At 37.0% G+C, this 23314-nt stretch overlaps 1 protein-coding gene across 1 annotated transcript in view; it reads right to left on the bottom strand.

Moving 5' to 3' along the window:
* The window catches only part of CTNNAL1 (catenin alpha like 1), a 58764-nt gene that overhangs the window by 7952 nt on the left and 27498 nt on the right, over window positions 1–23314 (bottom strand). Inside the window, exons 3-12 of the mRNA XM_039711033.1 lie at window positions 22387–22574; window positions 17495–17614; window positions 15232–15321; window positions 14749–14919; window positions 13509–13709; window positions 11559–11645; window positions 8637–8795; window positions 6840–6932; window positions 6379–6529; window positions 377–414 (exon numbers count right to left, since the gene is read on the bottom strand). Of these exons, the coding sequence (XP_039566967.1) occupies window positions 377–414; window positions 6379–6529; window positions 6840–6932; window positions 8637–8795; window positions 11559–11645; window positions 13509–13709; window positions 14749–14919; window positions 15232–15321; window positions 17495–17614; window positions 22387–22574 (1298 nt within the window). The remainder of the gene's footprint in view (window positions 1–376; window positions 415–6378; window positions 6530–6839; window positions 6933–8636; window positions 8796–11558; window positions 11646–13508; window positions 13710–14748; window positions 14920–15231; window positions 15322–17494; window positions 17615–22386; window positions 22575–23314) is intronic.

Genomic DNA, 23314 nt, shown 5'->3' with positions numbered 1-23314 from the left:
AATGTTAAGTCTTAGTAATATGATTTATTTTTTCTTTTAATTTTCAGCATATTCCTACTGTTTTAATAGCAACAATGCACTTTTTTATTATATAGCATGAAAGTAGAGTTTGTGGTAAAAAAATAATGAACAGGAATTAAAGTTTATGTACAATCAAAGTGATTAAAGCACATAACATAATTAGTTAGATTTGTCTTCACTCTGTTTATTATTCACTTTTATAAATTGACAAACTTTGATATTTTACTGTCAGCCATTCAGTCAGAATGTGTGTTACCAAGATATTTTTAGGTCCCCATCAAGTTGTGACAGGGAAAGAAATCAAACAGAGAACAGCAGATACAAAGTAAACACAACAAACCCAAAAGCAACTTACCCCTGGTCTGGGCAGTGATAGGTAGACACGCTTCTCTCCTATGAAGAACACACAGGTTTACACCAAAATTTGTAAGCAGATTTTAATCAGTGGGATCAAATGCCTTACTTCATCCTTCCTTAAATTGCAGTGTTAGAAAATCAAATTACTTACCTGTAATTCCTCTTCTCTGAGTACTGCAAAAGATCCTCTGTCTCATGCTTTCAGAGACAGGCCAAGAGCTCTGTACTGCTCAGATTTTAGCAACTGGCAATTAAGAAAGCTTCCTTGAACATTTCCCTCAGTAATATTCCTAGTCTCCTGCATGTATTTCACAAGGAAGTAAAGCAACTCTCTCCAAAGACTCACTAGCTACATGCACTCATTTTGTTGCAGAATACAGAACATAAAATTGTAGCTCTATGTATGGCTTTTCTTGGCATGGGCTGAATGGTCTGAAATTTGGAGCAGACAGTGCCACTAGTGAGAAATACCTAGGCAGGTTTTCCTAAGTAATACAAATAAAACTCTCATGTTGTACCGTACTATACGTATCCCATATGTGCTGTATTTTATGAAGAAGGAAGTTCTATACTTTTGTTGAATTGTTTCTTGTATGGCCAGGAGCCTAAAATATTCCAAGTCTGAGCAAAACAAATTAAGAAAGAAAAAAACTTTTTTGGGTGTTACCGAAAAGTTGATAAGAAGACTTTATTTCCAAGAGGGATCACTGCCTGGGCTAACAGCCTAAGATTAGAGTTTCAATTACTAGAAGACATAACAGTCTATGAAGACTTGCATTTATTACAATAGATTCAGGAGAGGAAAGTCTGCTAAACCAAATTAAAATAAGCAAAAAACTTCAGAGCTACTAAGAACTTGTTATTACCAAAAACCCCAGAAACAATCAAAAAACCCCACTAACTAAAACCCAAGGGCTACTACAATGGATGTCAGTACAGGTTTGCATAGACACAATGCAGCAGCAAAGGACAACCAACAAACCCCTCTACAATTGCTAATTCCTCCTCTTGTATCAGCTCCTAGAGAAATTCCATACTGAGTCCTCAGAAGACAGTTCTTTTGTGCATTCAGGATTTTTTGAAAGCATGCCCTTCATCTCCTGACACAACAGGAAGATCATAATCTCTGTATCTAGGCAACTGACTCCTACAATTTTAGGATGCCAACAAGTGTCCTTCAACCCTCTTGAAAAATAGGAAAAATTGAACCTTCCTTTCTAAGATCACCTTTTCCTTCCCCTATGCAGTTTTGCAAAAGATGAATGAGCTAACAGGGCACAAGCTGCATAACCATTTTTTTTTTTCAGAATGCAGTGTTATTCGGATATTAATTGCCCAAACATGTATCCAAGCAAGATTTCTCCCTAAAGACCAATACAAATTATAGGAAGTCATTTACAACATTCTATACATCAAAACATCAGCTAAAGGGCATGTAAGACATACCAAGAACAAAAGTGAACTTGCAATTTTAAATGCTGCAGCATAAAAGATCTCCTTGGAGCTATGTAAAAACTTGTTGTGTCTTGTTAAAAAGTTCAAACACAGAAAGCTTTGACATAACAAATGGAATAAAAATGCTCACTGCAATGACACAGTACTTGCACACACAAGGCAGGCACTCAGAATTACAGAAACCAAATGGAAAGTGGTGGCAAACAGAAGTAAGAAAATAAAAATTGCCTTTGCTCTTCTAGTAATTCCCATTATTTGGCTTAGCAAGATTTCATTGTTCACCATATTCAACAAGAAGAAAGATCTATCTATTTATTTCTTGGAACATTTTAAAAAATCCACGAAAACATCACAAAATACGCACACAAAAAACACACTTCACCAGACTCACAGATACCAAACCTTTCAAAGGAGCAGATCAACTCAGGTCAGAGATAATCCTACTTAATCAGAAAATACTTAATTCCATCAGTGTAATCACAGAACTTTTATTTGATTCCATTAACAGAATATATATATATATATAATTTTTTAGGTATTTAATTTCCTTAGTTTGTGTGTCAGATCTTTGCTATTATACCAAAAGGCTTTTTTCACCACATTATGATTTTTTTATTTTACTCTGCCTTTGTTTTTCCTAATGTGTTTTCTTAAACATGTTTTTCCTTTTTTAATTTTTTTCATTAAAATTAATTTTCATTATTTCATTCTGTCTTCCAATTTTCTGCTTTCTACTAGTTCCAATCCTGGTTTTCCCTAGATAATACCCCTATTTGAACTTTCAATTCCCACTTTTGATGTCCCTTCTTTTCTGAGAGTATGGCAGCATGCCTGCTTCACTCTTCTTCCCAGAATTTGAGCTTCTTAATTCTGATCTGTATCACCTACAGTCCTTCAGAAATCTCATGGTCATTCAACTCCTCTCAAATCAAGTGGGCAAAACAAAAGAGAAGTATGTTATCTTCAGAAACTGTTCTCTCACTTCTTACCCCAAGTTACAAGGCAGCAAATCAGAGGATCATTTATTTACATTCTTCTCCACCATGTTCAAACCAAAACATTAGAAAAAAGAGCTTGGCTGACATCCAGCAGCTTGGATTGATGAAAGGTACTTTTGTCAGGTGGTTCATCTCGAAGTGCAAGAGCCTCAGAGTTAAACATTAAATGGAAGTGAATCACACAATCCCTCTGTGGGCAGAATCAAACTTCCCATGCCTGGCAGGAGGGAAGGGTTACCCTCTCCAGGAGCCTGCCATCCTCCTCATCTCAACCTGGACACACCAACACTGTGCAGAATGGGCCTCCTCACCACTGGATTAAAAAGTGGTTTAGGATTGAGCAAAAGAAGGACAACACTACCTTGCTGTACAATTCTACACAGCACAGGAATATTTCTAAAATAAAAATGAGGGTTACTGGGCTGTGCTCACCAACCTCCCCCACCCTGTTGTGCCTGTGAATCCTGCTGGAGAAGCCCTCTTCAATTTGGGCATCTTCTAGTATAATTTCATTAAAATGGAGTAAAATACTCACTTTCAAGCTAAATTCAGCTCCTCCCATCTACATTTGGAACCTCAGCAAGAGAAATACCTCATTTTATGTCATGAAAAAAACCACTGGATAAGGAGCTATGCAATTGCTTGTAAAATTAAAGAAATGAGTATAAACAATGTGAATCTAGTGTATTCCGAAAAATGCTTCTTTTATTTGATGTGTCCAGCACATTTAGTCACCATTCAATTTTTGCATCTTAAGCTGTATTCCGAACTCTCTAACACAGCCAAACATTTAAATTGGTAGTACAAAAATACAAGATTTTAAACTGAGGAGAAAAAAAAATATACCTTTTACTGTAATTCTATCTCTTCTTACATACAGTCACAATTTTACTATGAATAAAGCACTTGATACATTTTAGTCTGTAAAATAAAGACACTTTTACCAACCTCAACATTAAGACAAGTGTCATGAATTACAAGAAGAATAAAGCCTTATCAAATATTCTGAAGCTCCATTGTGTTTAGAGGCAAAAGTTTTTTGAATGCTACTCCTACAATCTCTTAGCAAGTAAATATGTTAGTTTCATTTATTTACTGGATCACCAGTTGTGTTTTCTCAGAGACGAAAAATGTTGGCAGTGGCAAAATAACTTCAGGGTATTTTCTAGTAGGAAAAAGGTGGGAGTGGGTATTTGGGTGAGATTTTTTCCCCTCCCTTCCCTTTTTTTAATTACAAGAGTCACTCTGAAGTCCAAGAAGAGGAAATGAACAAAACCAGATTAGCCCACAATAGAGAGGAAAACTTTGTAGAAGACAGGTGGATATAGGACACCAAATTACTTCTAAGGTCATAATTGGTGGCTACTATGAAATTGTTTCAGAGGAAAGTCTCTAACTAGGCTGGGCCACGTGACAAGGAAAATGGAGTTTTCTTAACAGTGTTTTGGCAATACAAGATCTAACGAGCCAAGGCCACAGAGAGAACACATGCAATGCTTCGTACCTTACCAGTGGTGGTATGAGAACACTTTATGCTGAAAGAAAGATTGAGGAAATGAGAGGCACTAACAAGAACACACTTGTGTGGTTATGACAAACAAGAGAAGTCTTCACTGCATCACTCACTATGGCCTCCAACCTGCTCAGGACCACCTACCCATTCTCCTTCAAGCAAGATCATTGTGAAATGATGCTTTAAAGAAAGTGGAAAATACCACTTATGAAAATGTGTTATCTGCCATCAGCAGCCCCAAGAGAAAGTTATTAACTACAGAGGAGGCTGGGCATCAGATATTAAGAACAATTTGTTTGGAGAGCCAAGGATATGCTTTGCTGTGGTTGCATGATTCTCATCCCATGATTTTTAAATACAGTAATATCTATATATATATGTATGCATACACAGAGATAGATATAAATCTAAATGGTCTAAAGACCATTGTATGAATATGAAAAAAATCAGATACTGCAAGATCAGCCCTAAAGATTCCAAATTTATTCTAACAAATTAACAATAGCATAATAGCGTAATTTAAGTTTCATTTTATAATTTATTCTTTTTAAAGGAAGCGAGTTTGGCCCTGGCTCCCAAAACAAACAAATAAAAAGATTGGCTGGCTCATAAACAGGCTCTCTGCACATATTTATGTGGTTTTTCAGACCAAGGTGAAAGAACAGCTGGGATAATAATCACGTTTTTCTCAAAAGTCACAAACTGCCAATAACCTGAAGTACACACAATTATTGTAAACCCCCTCAGAATTTCAACATATGTTTTCTTTTTAGAAGTCTTGAGGCTCAGGCACACACTCATTCACCAACCAGAAGCAACAATTTCAGATATTACACCCCGTGATTGGGTGCTACTCTGCTCAAAATGCTGGCAGTAAAGAACTGCTTATACAAAAAAAATCAAGAAAAGAAATTTAAACTACAAAATCAAGTCTGAAAATGAAAAGAGGTCTCAATAGCAAGATGAAGTATTGTATCACTGATAAAGTGTCATCTAACCTGAATAAGGATTTACATTTTCTGTATCTTAGATACAAAAAATTAAGTGCCCGTATTTTGCTAAGTCTAAGCTTTCAAACCTGAGCAATTTTCTTAAAAATACAAGACATTCAGTATTATTATATATTACATTCTATCTGTACGCAATTATACCTTAAAGACTGAAACAAAGACATAGCTATAAGAAGTGTGACAGGCTACACTAAAGACATAATCTGAAACAAAATTATGTGGTAAAAAAATGAAAACCAGAATGCCTTCCATTTTAAAGGTAAATTACCCTATGCTAAAAGTAGACACAGAATTTTTTTTCCTTAAGATTCCAAGCTTTTCTTCTACATGTTGTACAAATACCAATAAACTTACCAACCAGAGAAAATATCCCAAGATTGTGCAGAGTCGTCAGAAATTCCATCCAGGAGAAAGGACAGCAGTTTAAAAATCAAATAACTACATTCACTACATTATGAAGTGAATACAAGTCAAGCTGACAGAATAGAACATATATGTATATATGTATTTTCCAAAAATACAGGACATTAATTAAATATGTCACAATTCAAGTTGTATCTTGACTGTCATGAATTGATGATATGTCCAAGACAAAAGAAGGGGGTGGGTGAAAGCCCTACTACCCCTGGTATTTGGACACTGCTGGCAAAAAGCTGTGTCAAACACTTTTGTGTCCTTTGAACAGTTCCATTTGATTTTGCTAGAACTTTAATCCCAGTGCAGAAGATTAAACATAGCTAATCTTACATAAATCGGGCCTTTAAATATTTGGTTGCTTTTATTTGAAAAAATCCAATTTGACACCTATACAAACCATTTGGTTGCTTTTATTTGAAAAAATCCAATAAGCAGCCTGATTTGACACCTATACAAACCCAACATATCTGTGTATTACTACCTAGATCCCACAGGATGTGGAACTGTTTACTGCACTCCACTCTTAAGAAAACAGAATTTCCTAAATCACACTTAAAATTCTTAGATTTGAAGTTACATTTTTTCTATTTCTACACAGCCTTCTTACCTCTTCTTCCTTCAAACACATCGTTGATTTCTCTTAACAACAGAGACATGTCACTCAGTTGAGACTCCCAGGCCTCGCAGAACACCTCAAGATTTTCTTTTGCAATCTTGCTAGATGGATGTAATGCCAGGGTTTCTGCAGCAGAAATTATCTGGACGAAGAACAAAGCATTTGCTACTGCAAGTCCTAGTACATAGTGTTCCACATGAATTCACAAATGCCTCCCCAGGCAAAACACAAAATTAAACTGCTACTATTACGTCTTAGTGTATTCATCTCACAATTGCAGGCTTGATGATCTTTCTTGTGCATTCTTTCAGCTACCACCCAGCACTGGAGCAAAATTCCTTCTTAGAAATGAATGCTTTGAACAGGTAAACATTAGGTCTCCTAAAAATTCACACAAGTATTTTTTATTGATTTATGTGTAGTAAAAGAGGCCAGTTAAAAGCTGAACATACCTGTGGGCCAGTGACCTGAAAGGTATCTTCTGCATGTATGCAAGTTATCTCAAGGGGCTCAGTTCCAGAAACATGCCTCAGTAAGCGACACATCTGAATTATTTTAAAAAATGAAAATAATTGTAAAAAATGTGCATCTATTAGTAGTGAGAAAAGGTGTATATACAAAAATAAGGTGTACAAACAAACACAAAATTATTGATTGTCCTTTCAAATATTTCCTGGGGACTGCACAGCTGGGTGCTTCTCAGGGAGAATTAATAATAAAAATGGGGCTAAATCCTGACTTGAAAGGTGTGGAAAACCACTGAGAGAAAGGAAAGTCTTAACTAAATTAAAGTAAAACAAAGACAATTTCACATATTTATGACTGAATAAAACTGAAAGTAAACATACACATATAAAACTTGGAAAAACTGTAGAATAAATAACTTTAGCAGAACAGGCTTATTCAGCAATAAGCAACCATGTGGAAAATTTAGGCTTTCATCATCCAATGGACTAAATTATCTTTGAGCAAATCAGTGTCAAATCAGTTTAGGCAAGTAATACTTTTTCCTTTATCTTTTTTTCTAGGAAGATTAAGTGTGAACTTTGGGTTGGAAGGAACATGGAAGTTTTCAGATCAAAAGGAATTTGTAAGACAGAGACAGCATATATGAAACTTATTGCGTATCATCAGACATGCTGCAAGGTCTCACACACAAGCAACTATTTAACCTTCTGGTTATGCCTGAAAAAAAATCTGATGTCTCACTAGAACAATAAATAGCCACAGATCAAGGGGGCATTAAAGTAGAAATTAAAAATTCAAAGCATTGTTCTGCCAGTCCTGGAAGTTCAAGGGTGTTGCTTCTGCATATTCATAGCTCTGGGAGGAATCCTCAAGCCATGTATATCATAGTTTTTTAGAAATGAGTGTTGGATACCATGCAAGTACAGCTGCTGGCATCATGTATTTCAGATCAAAGTGATCTATATTTGTATGTCTCCTGCTGGCATGGGTGCCTCTGCTCATCTGTGAGAGAGACAGCACCAAGGTACACGTGGCTGACATCCCCTCCACACACTGCTTTTCACAAAGGAGGAAGATTTTCAGTGGCTCTCTTGACTAATCTTCAAAAAATCAAACCCACCTAATTAAGAAACATAACTGTGTATCTCCAGCATTCTTGTACACCTGGATTCAGCTATTGCTAGATGCTTGCTGCTTGAAAGAAAGGGGTGACAATTTCCTCTTAGACCTAGAAACTTATTTTTTTTAATTAATATTTTAGGCCAAATGTCTACATGCAGATTGATTCTAAATCCATGAGGAGACTTGGGCCTCCACACACTGCTTTTCACAAAGGAGAAAGATTTTCAGTGGCTCTCTTGACTAATCTTCAAAAAATCAAACCCACCTAATTAAGAAACATAACTGTGTATCTCCAGCATTCTTGTACACCTGGATTCAGCTATTGCTGGATGCTTGCTGCTTGAAAGAAAGGGGTGATAATTTCCTCTTAGACCTAGAAACTTTTTTTTTGATTAATATTTTAGGCCAAATGTCTACATACAGATTGATTCTAAATCCATGATAGTGGATACAAATCTGCCCTTCTACAACACTTGTATGCCACAGTGACCTATCTGGCTCAGACCCTGACAAGAACAATCCAAAATTGAACAGCGTACTAGGAAAATAAAGTAAAACTGCAAAAACACAGACCAAAGCCTTCCTAAAGAGCAGACTGATGCAAATCCAGCCACTCATTTTCTAAGTGTCCTATACAATGAAAGCAGGTGTGAACTCACCTCAACAAGCTGTTCTTTCTGCTCTGATAGCTTGCAAGTATATTCTGCTACAGCTTCAAGATTTCCTTCTACTCCTGTAATTTTTAATGCTTTGAGAACCATATGATCTGTATGGTATTTTAGAAGATCTGCTGCCAGAGATGTTGCTGCACTGTGGACCTTGAATAGCATTAAAAGAAGGAGAGATAAACCATGGAACAGAAAAAAAAAACAACTATCCAGTACCAAGTCAAAGAAGCTTAAGAGACAGATTAATTTTTCAAGAAGCAAAAACTTTACTAGCATGAAAGCTCATACACAGCTTGCTTATTATCCAGAGTTTTAGTTCTTCAATTACTATTCAAAGAACAAAGATAAAATCCACTGCAATAAAAAAAACCCAAACAACCAAAAAGCCAAAAAACCTCTTCCCACAAACAAGAATAAACAACCTCACAATCAAATATGGAGAGAAACAAAAGAGCAGCTGGGTAAAATGAAGCCATGAAGTTATCACACTGCTGCTTTCTGATTATGTTACAGCTGGGGAAAAGCCAGGCGCATGAATCTGTGGGTCACCAAGTTCAGCAGAAGCAAAGCACAATGGCCATTCCACTTCTCCTAAAGAATACACACTGAACTGTGCAAATCAAACTGAAGCCATACAAAACTGAATTTATAACATATTAGAAATTAGAATTATCAGTGATGCAAAGAAAAGCTTGAATATAATCAGCTTGTGACACAGCCTTGTAAAGCACCTTTTCTACAAGGAGATGGGTCTTGAAGAAATCTCAATCTCCCTACACTCCCAACAAGCAAGGAGAAGCTTCTCATTTAAACACATCTCTTAATTCAGACATACACTCAGAAACTGTCCTGTGAAGGAGCCTGGTTGAAAACAGGTATCAGTGACAGCTGCTGCTAGTTCTAGTAACTAGTCACCTAAGTTCTTCTGGATTTGTTTTTTAATTTCATAAAAGACAAGACAACTGAATTATTGCCTCAAAACCTGCTGCAATTGTTTTTTAGAGGGGGAAAAATGAGGTATGACAACCTGTTATAAACAATTTATACAACATTGCTCACATGGCATTAAAAATTAGCACAAATCACTAATCTCAGAAATGGAGTCAGCTCTGAAGAAAGTATATCTGAAAGGCTTGTAATATTGGAATAGGAATTGGCAATTCTAATTTATATGTAGACTACATAGAGATCACCTTTTCATTAGAGATTCTTTTCATCCTGATCCAAAATAGAAATATACTTCTACGTAATGCTGTCTCTGATCATTAATGGTAAAATCATCTCAAGAAAGGAATACAACTTCTGTTTCTTCCATAAAAAGACAGAGAGTTAACTACTTGAACAAGGTTGTCTTTTGTTCTCAGCCACTCAGGCTCTCAAAAACATTTTAATTAGAGTCACAGTATTTTAATTTAACCAGTAGAAATCCTGACTGATACACTGTGGCACCCCAAGTCAGACCGACAGTACAGCCTCCAGCCATGTATAGAAGCATGGCCACTCTGGGATCAATTCAATCACTACACAGAGAACAACAAAAACAACATAATTCTCTGAACTGACTTCTAAGAGCATGAATCCTTTCTTTCACACAACGTATTCCAGCCACCTGTGGCTTTATGATCTATGCAATTAAATAGTCACATTCTAATTTGACTGGGAACTCTTCCACCTCATTCAGCACCTGGGAACAATGTTATTTAAAATAGCACTGTAAAGCACTGGGAACTCTTCCACCTCATTCAGCACCTGGGAACAATGTTATTTAAAAAGGATAATCTCACAGCACTGTGAAGTACATACATCCCAAAGTGAAAGTCACTTTGGAAAAGCTCTGCTACCAATTTCCTCCATAATGGTGACCAAATTACAAACCAGCACATCATCAAAGTACAAAAATTACACATCCTCCACTTTCTAGAGCCCAACACTCTGCCTGACAGCAGAAGTGCAACTGAACTGAAACAGACTGGAAGCCCTGTTCAAATCTTCTGAACAGCTGCAGGAACGATAGTCCAGAAGACAAAATTTCTCATTCTGCCTATGGTAAAAAAGGGGAGCATGATTTTTTCAGGAGTTGAGATTTTCCAGTTATAGCAGCTGACAGCTCAGCCTAAGCAAGTCCACCACACTTCTCTAACATCTTTGCACTGCTCTGTGTTGAAACTCACTGTTCTTAATCTTCATTTCTCCATCTGTTTAAAAGAACAGCAATTTGAAGCAGTTGAAAAGATAACTGAATCATGTGAAAATATTTAGGAAGCTGCCAGAAATCAGATCTGTATTTGCTTCAATTCTGTGGAACAGACAAGGCAGCAATGCTATCCTTTCCAGGAAGGATGAAGACCCTGAGCAGCAAGTGCAGTCCATCCCAGGTACCAGATGAGGCAGCTATTCCATGTGTGTATGCAAGCTGACCTCAGCATACTTGCACTTAGGAAAAGAATAATGATTTACTACAGACACATACACAGCTGACAACTGCTGAGAAAAAAAGGCCCTGAGTACTGTGATAACATATTTCTGCTAAGGAAATCAATAGGAAAGGTTAAATACAAATAAACTGCAAATGTAATTTATTAATTTAGGCACACACTAGAAGAAAATGTATTTACAAACAGTGATGTATGCATCCCCAAGGGGAGTTTGCCTTTACATTTAAAATAATGATTACATACATAGCACTTGCTCCCAAACACTTCTTTTTTGGGTCAGCAATGAACTTATGCAGCCAACTAATCAGTAAGGACAAAGATGATGTAGCTAGCTCCATGATGCAATTCTGATTTGGTTACTCTTGTCTATTAGCAGGCAACAGTCTTCTTGGGTACAGGATCCCATTTTACAACCTCATGTATGAAAAGTAAGAAATTCAAACTTTTATTCACCTTATCTTGCTTAAGCTGCACTTACCTCTCTTTTAAGTTCATTCATGCACTGGCACGTTTTTAAAATGGCTACTTCCAGGTCTTCCATGAGATCCTTTGTCTTTTGATTTTGCTTCAAACAAAAGAAAGAAACCAACAAGACATTACACAAAAACCCCTGCAAACCCCACCTTCACATCATGTCATTAGCTCAAGAAGCTTTAGAAGGCAACCTTTTCTTTCTAGATGAAATGCTCTCACTTGTGCAATACATTCTACCCAAAAAAATTATTTTATAGAAACATTTATCACCAAATAAAATCTAAAACAAATTTTTATGCAATCTCATTGACTGCTACTGTTCAACAGGAATTAATTTCTAAACCTCAGTGAGATTTTTCTGGAAAAGGGTTTCCTTGACATCTGCCAGAAATCTTCTACCTGACCATCCTAAAGTAAAACAAGCATTTAAGGCAGGGTTTTTTAATATAAACACCCTTTTAAAATAAAGTGGTACCTAAAAATGTTATACCACATATTTTATATTGAATTATAAGATTGGTTCTTCAGAACATTCACCTTGCAATGAAACTGTTGAGCTGAAACCAAATATCTACCTCAGTGAGCTGTTATTATTTTACCTGCTACTGTGTCTTTAGTCACAACTAGGCTGGGTTATTTATTAATGAAAATTCTTAACGCATAAGCATACATGTGCATGTCCAAGTATTTTCACAGACCATATATATGCATAATCTTGTACCAGGCTCTCATTTCTATCTCTTGAAATGTAGCCTGTAAATTATTTAGAGCTGATTATTTTCCACCAGTAATAGAGCTTAGAAATAACCACGTATTCTGGTTTTGGCTGGGATACAATTAACTTTCTTTATAAATCTGACATGCTGCTGCTTCGGATTTGTGATAAAGGCAGAGCTGACAACACGGTGTTAGTTATTGCTGAGCAGTGTTTGCACAGCTGCCTACCAGGGCTAACCACCAACACCAAGCTAAACACAGGTTTAGCTCCTATAGTTAAAGGGAGTCTATGCAATTGATAGTCTATGTATGTCTTGTTTCTCATAACAATATTCTGTATTATCAGTAAGATTTATATGCCCTTCAAACTACACTACTGCATTAAAAACACCTGATGGCAGTACCTGATTCAAAGAGAAAAAAGGGAACAAAAATGCTTTTGCGTAAGAAATACACTCAGTTAAATAAATATCCTATACCAGGACACATATACCATATATACCATATTTCAGAGTGTTGATAAGACTTTGTGCTATACATAACCCCAGGAGCAAGACTGAAAAGCAAGTCAGCATCAAAAACAGAAGCTGCATTTTCCATCTCTGCTTTCACTTCCCCTTTTGCATGTGTCTTCTATCATTTTCAAGGAACAATTAAGACAAACGCTAGAGGCAGGCTTAACATGATTCTTTTCTAAAAGCTTTTTCTAAACATGATTCTTTTCTTCATTGTTTAAATAATGTAAAAAAGGACAAACGAAAATAGCCTTATTGTTTCTCTTCTCTCTCCATAATATTGAAAACCTAGGCAATTTTTTACAATGTTTTCCTTACCAATAGTTTAACTGTTTCCATTGAAGACAAGAAAGAAAACAGCTATGGGATCAAGACAATTGAAATCTCTGAACTACGCCACCAAAAGACTTCACTGTTTAAGACTGTGCAGTGATACTTATGTTCACTGCCTTGTTTCCACTCACATCTTCATTAAAATTAGTCTACTGCCATCAGTAGCCTAATTTAGCCATCAAAGAATCAATGAAGCAATACCACTGGGGTAGGGGGAAAACAGAACATATGGAAGCTGCAAAAGCACAGAACGAACTGTGGCTTCCTTGATCAGCTCTCACTGTGAGGAATACACCCAGTTCTTTCTTCCTAGACCAGAAGAAAGACTGCATTCAAAATTTCTTTTCAAAGTAGAGATGAAAAGATTTACTTTGCTAAAAAGCTCTTACAGCTTGCATCCACACTGAAACCAGCTGCTCTAGCTCCATTTTAGCTTGTTTAGACAGCTCCAAAATGTGCTCTCTGTGCTCATGACTGGTATAGGCAGAGTCTGTGAAGTCTTCTGTATGTTCCAGGATAACTTCCAGCATTGTTGAAAGGGTCTCTTTTGAGAGAAAATAAAGATTCTCACGGAGACCTTCAACCTTGTTCTGAAAAAGAAGCACATAATTTCCTTGAGAATTTATGTGATTTAGTTGTGACGCAAATGCAGAAAGCAGACCTATCACTTTACATTTTATTTTTCTCCTCAATGCTTTTTTTAAATTACTCCCTTATTTTCAAAGTAATCCAACAATTTGCTTGTGTCCAGACCTGCAGTTTGGGGTTTGGGATGTTTCTTAAAAGTGATAATACAATCAACAGTTTACTAGCACCTTATCAGGAATAACAGCAAATGCATGATCGTATTCCTTATCAGGAATAACAGCAAATACATCATTGTTCTACTGCTGTCAATAAAAAGTTTCTAACTTCAGGAACTTTCAGAAATTAAATATATGTTCCAATTTTGTTTGATCCTTCCACATCCATGTAATCCATTTTGAGTAGTTTTCTAAAAATGTGTGTGTATTAAATTGAATACTTTGGGGCACTCTCAAAAAATTTCAGTGGAAATTCAAAGAGGGGAAACAGATAAACAAATAAATTGAATCAAAGTGACAGGCCAAAAGCAGTAAGCCATGGTTGCTCATTAACTGTTCTTAATAGAGTATGAAATTTAGAAAAGCCTTTATGAGGAAAAAAGTCCATTGAGCTACAGGATACAATTTCAATTCAGAACATTTCTTTTGAATTTGCTCTTTTAAATGTTTGTATTAATATTTTAAGGTGCAGTTTTAAAAACATTAACACTTAAAAAGCAAGAATTCTCAAACAACAACTATTTTAATGAAGGTCTGATCAGTTCCTGATACTTCAGTTTATTCAATGTCAATGCATCACCTCAACAAAATATTAGAGTTCTGAATGCATACTGATTCAGAAGGAGGGGCGTATTTTGGCAATGACAATTAAATTACAGTCACCTCTTGACAGATTCTTTAACATTTTGGGACAGTTATTTAAGTCAACACCTCTGAAGAGATGCAGCTCCACGATCTCAAATCTAACACCATTTTTTTTCCCCCCAAAATTCTAGCTACTAAGTACTTTATTGGCTGTAGAAAACAGTATTATTTCTACTCGTACCTTGAATTCTTTGATGCCAGAATATATGCTGATAGGGGCCATTTCATTCTCTCCATTTGGTCTGGAGTCAGTCACAATTTCGATCACCTGTTCCAAAGCTAGTCTCATCCGATGAAAAACTCCATCTTTGTTAATACGAGCAGACTCACAGTCTGGATGCCTCAGACAAGTCTTTTTAAAGAAAGGAGAGTAACTTTGAATTATGAAAGAGGACACATGCAGTATATTGAAATGAATGCTTCCTGCTAAGGCAAGTCTAAAAAATGTGTTTAGAATATGGTGAATTCTTTCTGTTGAACTGCTGTTAAATCGAATTCACACCATTACTCAGAATATAAAGATTTTCTTTCCTCATTCTGTACACTTATATCCTTCTTCAGCATGAAATCTAAAGTGGGGCTGAGAGAGGAGAGCCAGCTCTCCTGGCAGATGCCACACTTTGTGATTTAGCCAAGTTGTGTAAGGGTGCACAAACTCACTCACCTTTGAAGCAGTCAGGAGCATCATAGTGCACTTCTCAAGAACAGCCCTAGATGCTGCCATTCTAGCCTTTTTCTTCTCGTCCTTCAAATCCTAAACACCAAAAGAAAAAGAAAAAAGACCCAAATATTACACAGTATCTAAAATATTAACTTGTGAGATTGGAAAAAGAACTCTTGCAGGTGAATGGGTTGTGAGAAAACTTTCTAATTTCTGACAACTGCTATTTTCAGCCTAAGTAATGATCTAGAACTTACTTTTCAGACAGACTTCAATTTATGCATTTATTCTTGGCTCTATTCAACTCAGATTTCAAAGAAGGAAGATCTCAAGTTAGAGCATGTTATGTAAACTGTTGCTAATTTTGATACCTTTATCATAAGGCATTATTCATAAAACAGAAAAATGAGGTGAAAAGAATAGCTGACAAGAAGTATTTTCTGAAATGGAGGGGAGGGTAAGACAGAAACAGAGAACACCTGCTTTTCATTATACTGTAGTGGAGGAAATGTAAACTAAATCTTTTCTCTACTTGAGTGTTATATTTGCTACATACCAGTAATAAAAAAGTCTTAACAGGCTGAAAAAGCAATAGCTTGGTATATCTCTGCTCTGAGCACAGAAACTTATCAAGAACTTTCCAGGGAAAGATGGATACACCTGCAAAACTGAACTATACCCCCAGCAAAGTTCATCAAAACAGAAGAATTTAGACTCCAAACCAGGATGTGGGGGAAGAGGGCAAGACATGAATCCCTCAACATGCAAGAGGGTCTAACAAGGGCAAGAACTTAGAAAGCTACAACTACAATCTTCTCACTGCTCACAAAGACAGCTGAGTGCTAGCTGAGTGTCAAACAGGCAACTGAATAGGACCAGCTGGAGCTTTACAGGATGTAATTAATTCTAATAAACCCTAGATTAAAAAAAACACCCAGATAAATCACAGCAGCAGTCTGTTTTGACATTTTTATAATGTCTGTATTTAGCAACTACAGAAAATCTTTAAGATCAAAATCACATTAAAAACCAAACCACCAAAACAACCAAACAAGAAAACAGTTGATTTCTGAAATTTTGACATTACACTCTGATAAATCTGATGGCACTGAAGAATTTATGGCACACTTAAAAATACTTCCTTCACATAAAACCAGTAATGCCACATAGCAGTCTACACACTGTAAACTGAGCACATCAAGAAAGTCCTGACACAAGTGAAGAAGTAGTAATGTAGCACTCTTGCCAAAAGAGTCAAGTAGGCAAGGAGGGGAGAGCAGAAGACCACTTAACACTGAAAATTCAACATAGTTGAAAAGTGACTACCACTTCCTAATAATGCATGTTTCCCTTTCAAAGAAACAACTGCTTCAGGGAAAAAATGCTTCAGAAAAAAAAAAAAAAAAGAGTTCACTTCTAAGCAAGTATTTCCTTTAATTTTAAGTAGCTTTCCCAGTAAATGGTTCTTTGACACCAAGCATGCACACATCAACAGTAAAAGGAAAGACATGATATTGGCCAATTTGTTTATACAAGCAGAATTCTGAATTTTGCTGAATATTAGGGACTCTGTGTATTTATACCAAACCCTGGTTTAGTTCTGAACAGAGGATTGGATTATCAAGAGAAAGCAACTAGAGCTCACAGCAGAAGTCTTAAACCTCAGCAAACCCTTAAATTTACATGGAAGTAGTGGGGGAAAAAAGCTTCCAGCATGAATGAAAGGCTTTGAAAGAGGAGCTGCCTCTGAGAACTAAAATTCATTGCCCTAACATAAGAAGGTTTCAACCTAAACCTAGAAAAATATTTCAGAATAGCAATAATAAAAAAACCAAACTCTAACAAGCCACAAGCCAAGCAGATGCTTTATTAGAATCCCTTTGGAGTTTAAGATAATGAAATCCTTTCACTACATGCAAACATCAAATATTTCTGTCAAATAACAACAGATAAACTTTCTACCAGAGTAACGAGCCAGAAAAGTTAGAGCCAAAAGAAAGTGACTGAAGCCAAAAGACAATGAAAATAACACACACCCAGGCTTCTGGAAGATATGCAGGGCAAACAATGCAGCCATATTTCTCAGGCTGAGCTTTAAAATCAGAAGATGTGTTTTGGGTGGAGCAAGGAGAGGCCAGGATCCACAGACAGGACACCAGCAATTGTTCTGTTTTCTTTTATCATCCCAGAAGAACCCATATGTCCCTGATAAAAAGATGGAGATGATACTGTGCAACATCTCTTACAACCTTTTACTAATACTTACATTTTGCCGATCTCCAGTTAAATGGGCAAACTCCACCATTTCATTTCCAAACTGGCTGAATATTTGTACAAACTCCTGGAAACTACTGACTTTTTCTAGTTGTTCCATTGTTGCAAGAACCTGCAAGATAAGGGAAAATAAGTAGATTATCAAGATGTTGAACAAAAACATTATAACTGAACTAGGAGTACTTTTATTTACAGACACTCCTAAGGTGTGTAGTTTAAAATGTATATATTTTGTCACTATTTAAGCATTAATAACTCAACAGCCAGAAATCAAATGCAAGTTAATTGTCATGCTTCATTCAAAGTGAGTCATTTGTTGCCAGCCCTCACAAAACATTTTTCCTTGCTCCTCACAATATGATGAATAACAGTGTTGATGGATACAGCTTCCAGATTCAGGAAAAAATGTGGTTTTAAATTTAGTATGACAGTAACAAGTGCAGATTATACCCCTGTGTTGTAACTCTCCATTTCAGATGCCTAATTTTTAAAGTCTAAAATCACAGTTGCACAGATGTGTTTTGGTGGCTCTGTATATTAAAAAAAAGCAACAGAATTCAACAAAACTGAAATGAAAAGGTTAAAAATAAGTGAATACACACTAACACCCTACTCTAACTCTAACTCTTGAGACTTCTATTATTAAAACAAAGAACTAAATAAACCCAAGTTGTACCAAGTTCTTACTCAAGATACATAAAAGCATGTAAAATCACCATTTTTTTAAAACATTCAGCAAAGACTATCATAGAGCTTATAAATTACTGATTACTGAAGGTATCCTGTGAAGTCACTACATTATGGATTACAACAGAAATTAACAACTGCATTTTTGAGGTTAGACATATACTTGCTAATCTCAAAGTGATTTTTCAAATCCACTAAATGTCTTCAGAAGGGAAAACACTCAAAGCAGTTCTGTATTGTCTTTCAGACTGGAGATAAAACACCACATGAAAATTTAACAGACTATACTTGAAAGGGAGAAACTTCAAATGATTTTTCCTTTTCTATGCCAGAAGTATCTCCCCACAACTACAAAAACAGTGTGCTCACCTGATTATGACAAAATCCCCCTTCCCTGCAACCCTGGCAAACTCTCCTAGAAGCACCCATTTGTTTGTGGCAGAGCAGCTACTCAATCTCAGCTGCAACCTGAGTAAAGCAAATGTCCCACTGTGACTGCTGTGGAATTCACAGCTTTATCAAGCAATATTAGACTGCAGCAATCTGAGTATATTATGTTGGGCAACCAGTTCCATAAAGGCTGAAGAAAGAAGGAGTTTTCCTGATTGGGCTGTTGATGTATGAGAAAGGCTGGAGTATGAAGGACTTGGAAGGAAGATGCATAAAGATGTGAAAAGAGCAGTATGAGAGTGGAAGCAGGACAGAACCACAGGACTGGGGAAGTGAGGATGTAGAAAAGTAAGTGTGGATAAAAAAGGGAAACATACAAGCTAAGGTACAACTTTCTCTTCTAAGAATAGATAAAGAAATATTAATGATGCTCAACCATTCCAGGTTTAATCAAATGTAGTACTGTATGAGTCTGATCTTGGTTGCAAACAACTCTGTTACAGTTGTCTGTGTTTCTCTCATGACAAGTTCCTTGTCAAATAAAAATTAGAGTGAAAGCACATGCATTTCCATTACATTAAATAATTCTAGACATCCCAGGGAGAGCTGACAATCCAAGCAATGTATAGACAGCTCTAAATTTGTCCAGAGCTTATCCAAGATGCTGATACAATGCAAAATACCTGTGGTGTCTTCATAATTTTTCGTTTTAAAGCTTTTTCAACAAGAAACATGCAGATAGCAATGAAGACACACATATTTTAATTAAAAGGTTAAAAAAAAAGAAAACTTTAAAAAACCCAAGGCTTTAAGCTCTTATTAATATCTAAATTAGCACTAGGTATTGCACAGCTACTGCTGCAGGATGAATGTCACCTTGCAAACAGCAGTCGTAGCTGACATCACTTCAGGGCACATCCATATTTTGATCCAAAATGAACAATGCAGCAACTCCCCCACTATCTGTCACTTCCCTGCTTATTGTTCTGGCTCTCCTAACCTGACTGGTGACAGTGACTGGAGCAAAACCTTAAGCTCACCGATGCAGTGACTAAGTCTGATGGACGATAAAACTGATTTTGTGAGGTAGGAAAGATGTGGGCAGGTATGGAAGAAAATGTATGCAAACCAAGAACAGAACAGCATATATGGTGCAGAGAATGTGAAAGCAGGAACAGGATCACTGGGGATCATCAGCCAGGTGCTGGACTCCAGAACAGATCACTATTCTGTAAGATCTCAATCACTTCATTTGTCTGAGGGATTGGACGTCCAACCACGCATCTGTTTTTCTATCCTTTGCCCTTGATTGACTCTTTAATCACACAAGGAAGATGATGACAATGGAAAAAGATGTTCAGAAATAGGCAAAAAAAATAAGGTAATAGAAGTTTAACATTCTCAGTCTCTAAGATAAAAAAGGGCATTCAGTCTCTAAGATAAAAATGGAGCTGAGATCTTCTGGAACAGTGATGCATTTCAAGAAGCCAGAATCTTCTCCAGTTGGCAGCACTGATGATCCTCTTCCTACCTTTCCATCCTCTTTGCCATATTATACTACACTGTCTCAGAGTAGTTGTGTGCACTTCTTAAAACCCTGCCTGTATCATCCCTATACCACAAAGTCTTCGACAGCAAGAACCACTTTGCTATCCACCATAGCAATGTCTCTTCATAGCAGCATCTCTATACACTTTTCAGGAGTGTATTTACAATGAAAATTAGGGTATGTATAAATATTAGACCTGTATAAGACACCATCATTTGTTTAATCTGGTCCTGGAGATTTGTTTAATCTGGTCCTGAATTGGTCTACTGGTACCACAGACAAAAGCAGACTTTCCCAGATATGCACTATGCACAGAAAGGAGAATGCAATAAAACCCAGGAAACCACAAAGACTAGCTGTGTCCTGGGGGGCACCAGGCACAGCATTGACAGCTGGTATGGGAGGGGACTGTCCCACTCTGCTCTGCACTGGGGCAGCCTCACTTTGAGTGCTGGGGGCAGTTTTGGGTGCCAAAATATAAGGATATTAAGCCATCAGAGAGTGTCCAGCGGAAGGCTACAAAGATGGTGAAGGGCCTTGAGAGGAGGCTGTATGAGGAGTGGCTGAGGTCACTTGGTCTGTTCAGGAGAAGAGGAGATTGAGGGGAGACCTCATTGCAGTTACAACTTTCTTGTGAGGGGAAGAGGAGCAGCAGGCACTGATCTCTTCTGTGACAGGACCTGAAGGAATGGCCTCAAGTTTTATATGGGGAGTTTTTAGACTGGATACCAGGAAAAGGCTCTTCACCCAGAGGGTGGTTGGGCACTGGAACAGGATCTCCAGGGAAGTGGTCACAGCACCAAGCCTGACAAGAAGCATTTGTACAGTGCTCTTGGGCACATGGTGTTACTCTTGGGGTGTTGTGTGCAGGGCCAGGTTGGACTTGGGTGCCTTGAACTCAGGATATTTTACAATTCTGTGCCTATGGCAGTCAGAGTCAGATACACTTACTCTGGTCTATAAGATTGCTTGAAACGCTTTCAAAATTAAATGCTGCACTTATGCTTACTATATTCATATTGGTGTATATATGACAATATTTTCATATATATTTAAAATTATCAGAAACCTAGCCTGCTCCTGAAAGGATATATCCCTCCTTATCCTTTCATGATATGTGCATATGCACAGTTGCTCCATAGTCTATACCCAACACTTTTTGCAAGGTAAATTAATTAGGATTACTAATTAATTACAGATGACAACAGAAAAGCAGCAAAAGGTATTAAATGCACCATTCTGGTCTTCTGTGCAAAAAATGACCAGCGCTGCAAGGAACTTCAGCAAACTGATATTGGTAACATTACTGCCAACTGAATCAACTGCTGGGAGAAGAAATGAGCACAAAGACAGCAGGTCAGTGCTGCCAAGTCTAAAGCCAGAGAGAAGCAGACAATTTCACTGGTTTTGTATCCCGGACTGAACTAAGTGCCTTGGATGTAGGTGCTGCAAAATAGAGTCCAGTGGGTCTGGAAAGTAAACCAGGACAAAGGAATAGAGACAGCATAAGGAGTCAAAAGTGGAAAGAGGGGCACTGCTCTGGATTACAAGCTCAAAATTAATGGAAACCCCCAGGCCTTATCAGGTTCTCATTTTTCAAAGATAGGATTTTTCTATTTTTGTTTTAGCACATTGTGAAGAAAAAAATGGAAGAATATGCTACAGGCAAGACAGTGAAGTCTGCACTGCATGAAACAGATTATATTTGAGGTTAAATGGACCTTCATAGATTATTTAAACCAACCAAGTAGTTTCATCCTAAATTTCAAGACCTAAGTTAAACTGCACAAAAACATTTTAATCTGTAAACCTCACTTCACTGGCACAGACATTTATGTGCATTCCTCACAGCTTTTTGCCTAGATCCTATAATGCTCTCCTTGTCTTGATCCTGACAGTACAAACATCCTGTCATTAGCGAGTAGAAGATTTATTGACCATTTAACCAACAGATACACTTTTCACCTCATGGCAAATTTAAAGTTAAATAAGCAGTAACACAGCATCTTCTCCAACATAAGTGAATAAAGCAATGTGGATGACATAAAATGCAGAATCACTGAAAATGTTATTTTAATCCTACTGGCTTAGAGCCACCCCCTTTCAGTTACCTCGTAAGTAAACAAGTACGTGTAAGATATTATTTTTTATCTCTTTATAATTCCTCCAGAGGGACTATGACAATATCACATTTACCACCACTCATTTGCACTGACTACAGGTATCAATTAAACAGAACAGAAAAGAAGCTACAATACCTTATTCCTGGAAGTTATAATTTGCTTAATAACAATTCTGTCTGCTAACACCAACACCTTTGTGACAGAAGAAAGCAACAACCTTGCAGCTTTCACCACACCCGTTTTGTCCGTAAAGATTGTTATGTGGCTATCAGATTCTGGATGATCCAAGCTTGCCACATCTGTAAGCTGTGCAATTGTTTCACCTAGAAGGTAAAAAAAAAAAAAAAAGTGACTTTCCATATTTAGAAGAAAGATACTGGGATATCAAACATTGTTAAGTCTTACCTTTGAGGGATAAGAAAATTTCAGAGCTATGTACAACTCTTCTTTATTTCACTTTACTTCCTTTGACTGACTGCTGGTGGCACCCTCTCCATATTTAAATGTGGATTACTATTCACTACTACCTTATTCTTCTTCCATCTGTAACATACATTAATTTCCTTACAGTCATCTACAGCTATTTGAGCAGGGAGTGATGGGCAGAATTACGGAGTGTGGAGGGAGAAAACATTAATGGGAGGTATTTTTCTGATTTTAATAGCCAAAGTCACAGCAGTATCCACACTTCCAGCATCAATCCACTGAAAGAGCAGGATGCAACAAGGAAGAAAGAACTATAAACTCCCCTCCACTTTCCAAATTTCAATTAGTATTTCCATAGTTTATAGATTTCATATTCCTGTAGAAGTCTCCAGGCATGAATAATAGATTCCAAACAGTAACTTTACAGCTTGGAGGACTGAAGCATTCCAGTGAGACTACTGCACTTTACATTCAAAGGGGGGGCCACTAAACAGGGCCCCCCTTTTCTCTCCTGTCAGAGACAGGAGAGAAAAAAAAAGGCAAGGAAGCACCGATTTTTGGTTCATCACCATCTTTTTATTCAACTTGGATTTAGTTAATTAGATAGTTTAAAAGGCTTAATTGACCACTTTTATTT

The sequence above is a fragment of the Passer montanus genome, unplaced genomic scaffold (assembly GCF_014805655.1).
Source record: "Passer montanus isolate IOZ18808 unplaced genomic scaffold, ASM1480565v1 scaffold24, whole genome shotgun sequence".
Taxonomy (NCBI): Eukaryota; Metazoa; Chordata; class Aves; order Passeriformes; family Passeridae; genus Passer; species Passer montanus.
This window is presented reverse-complemented; position numbering and strand designations above follow the sequence as displayed.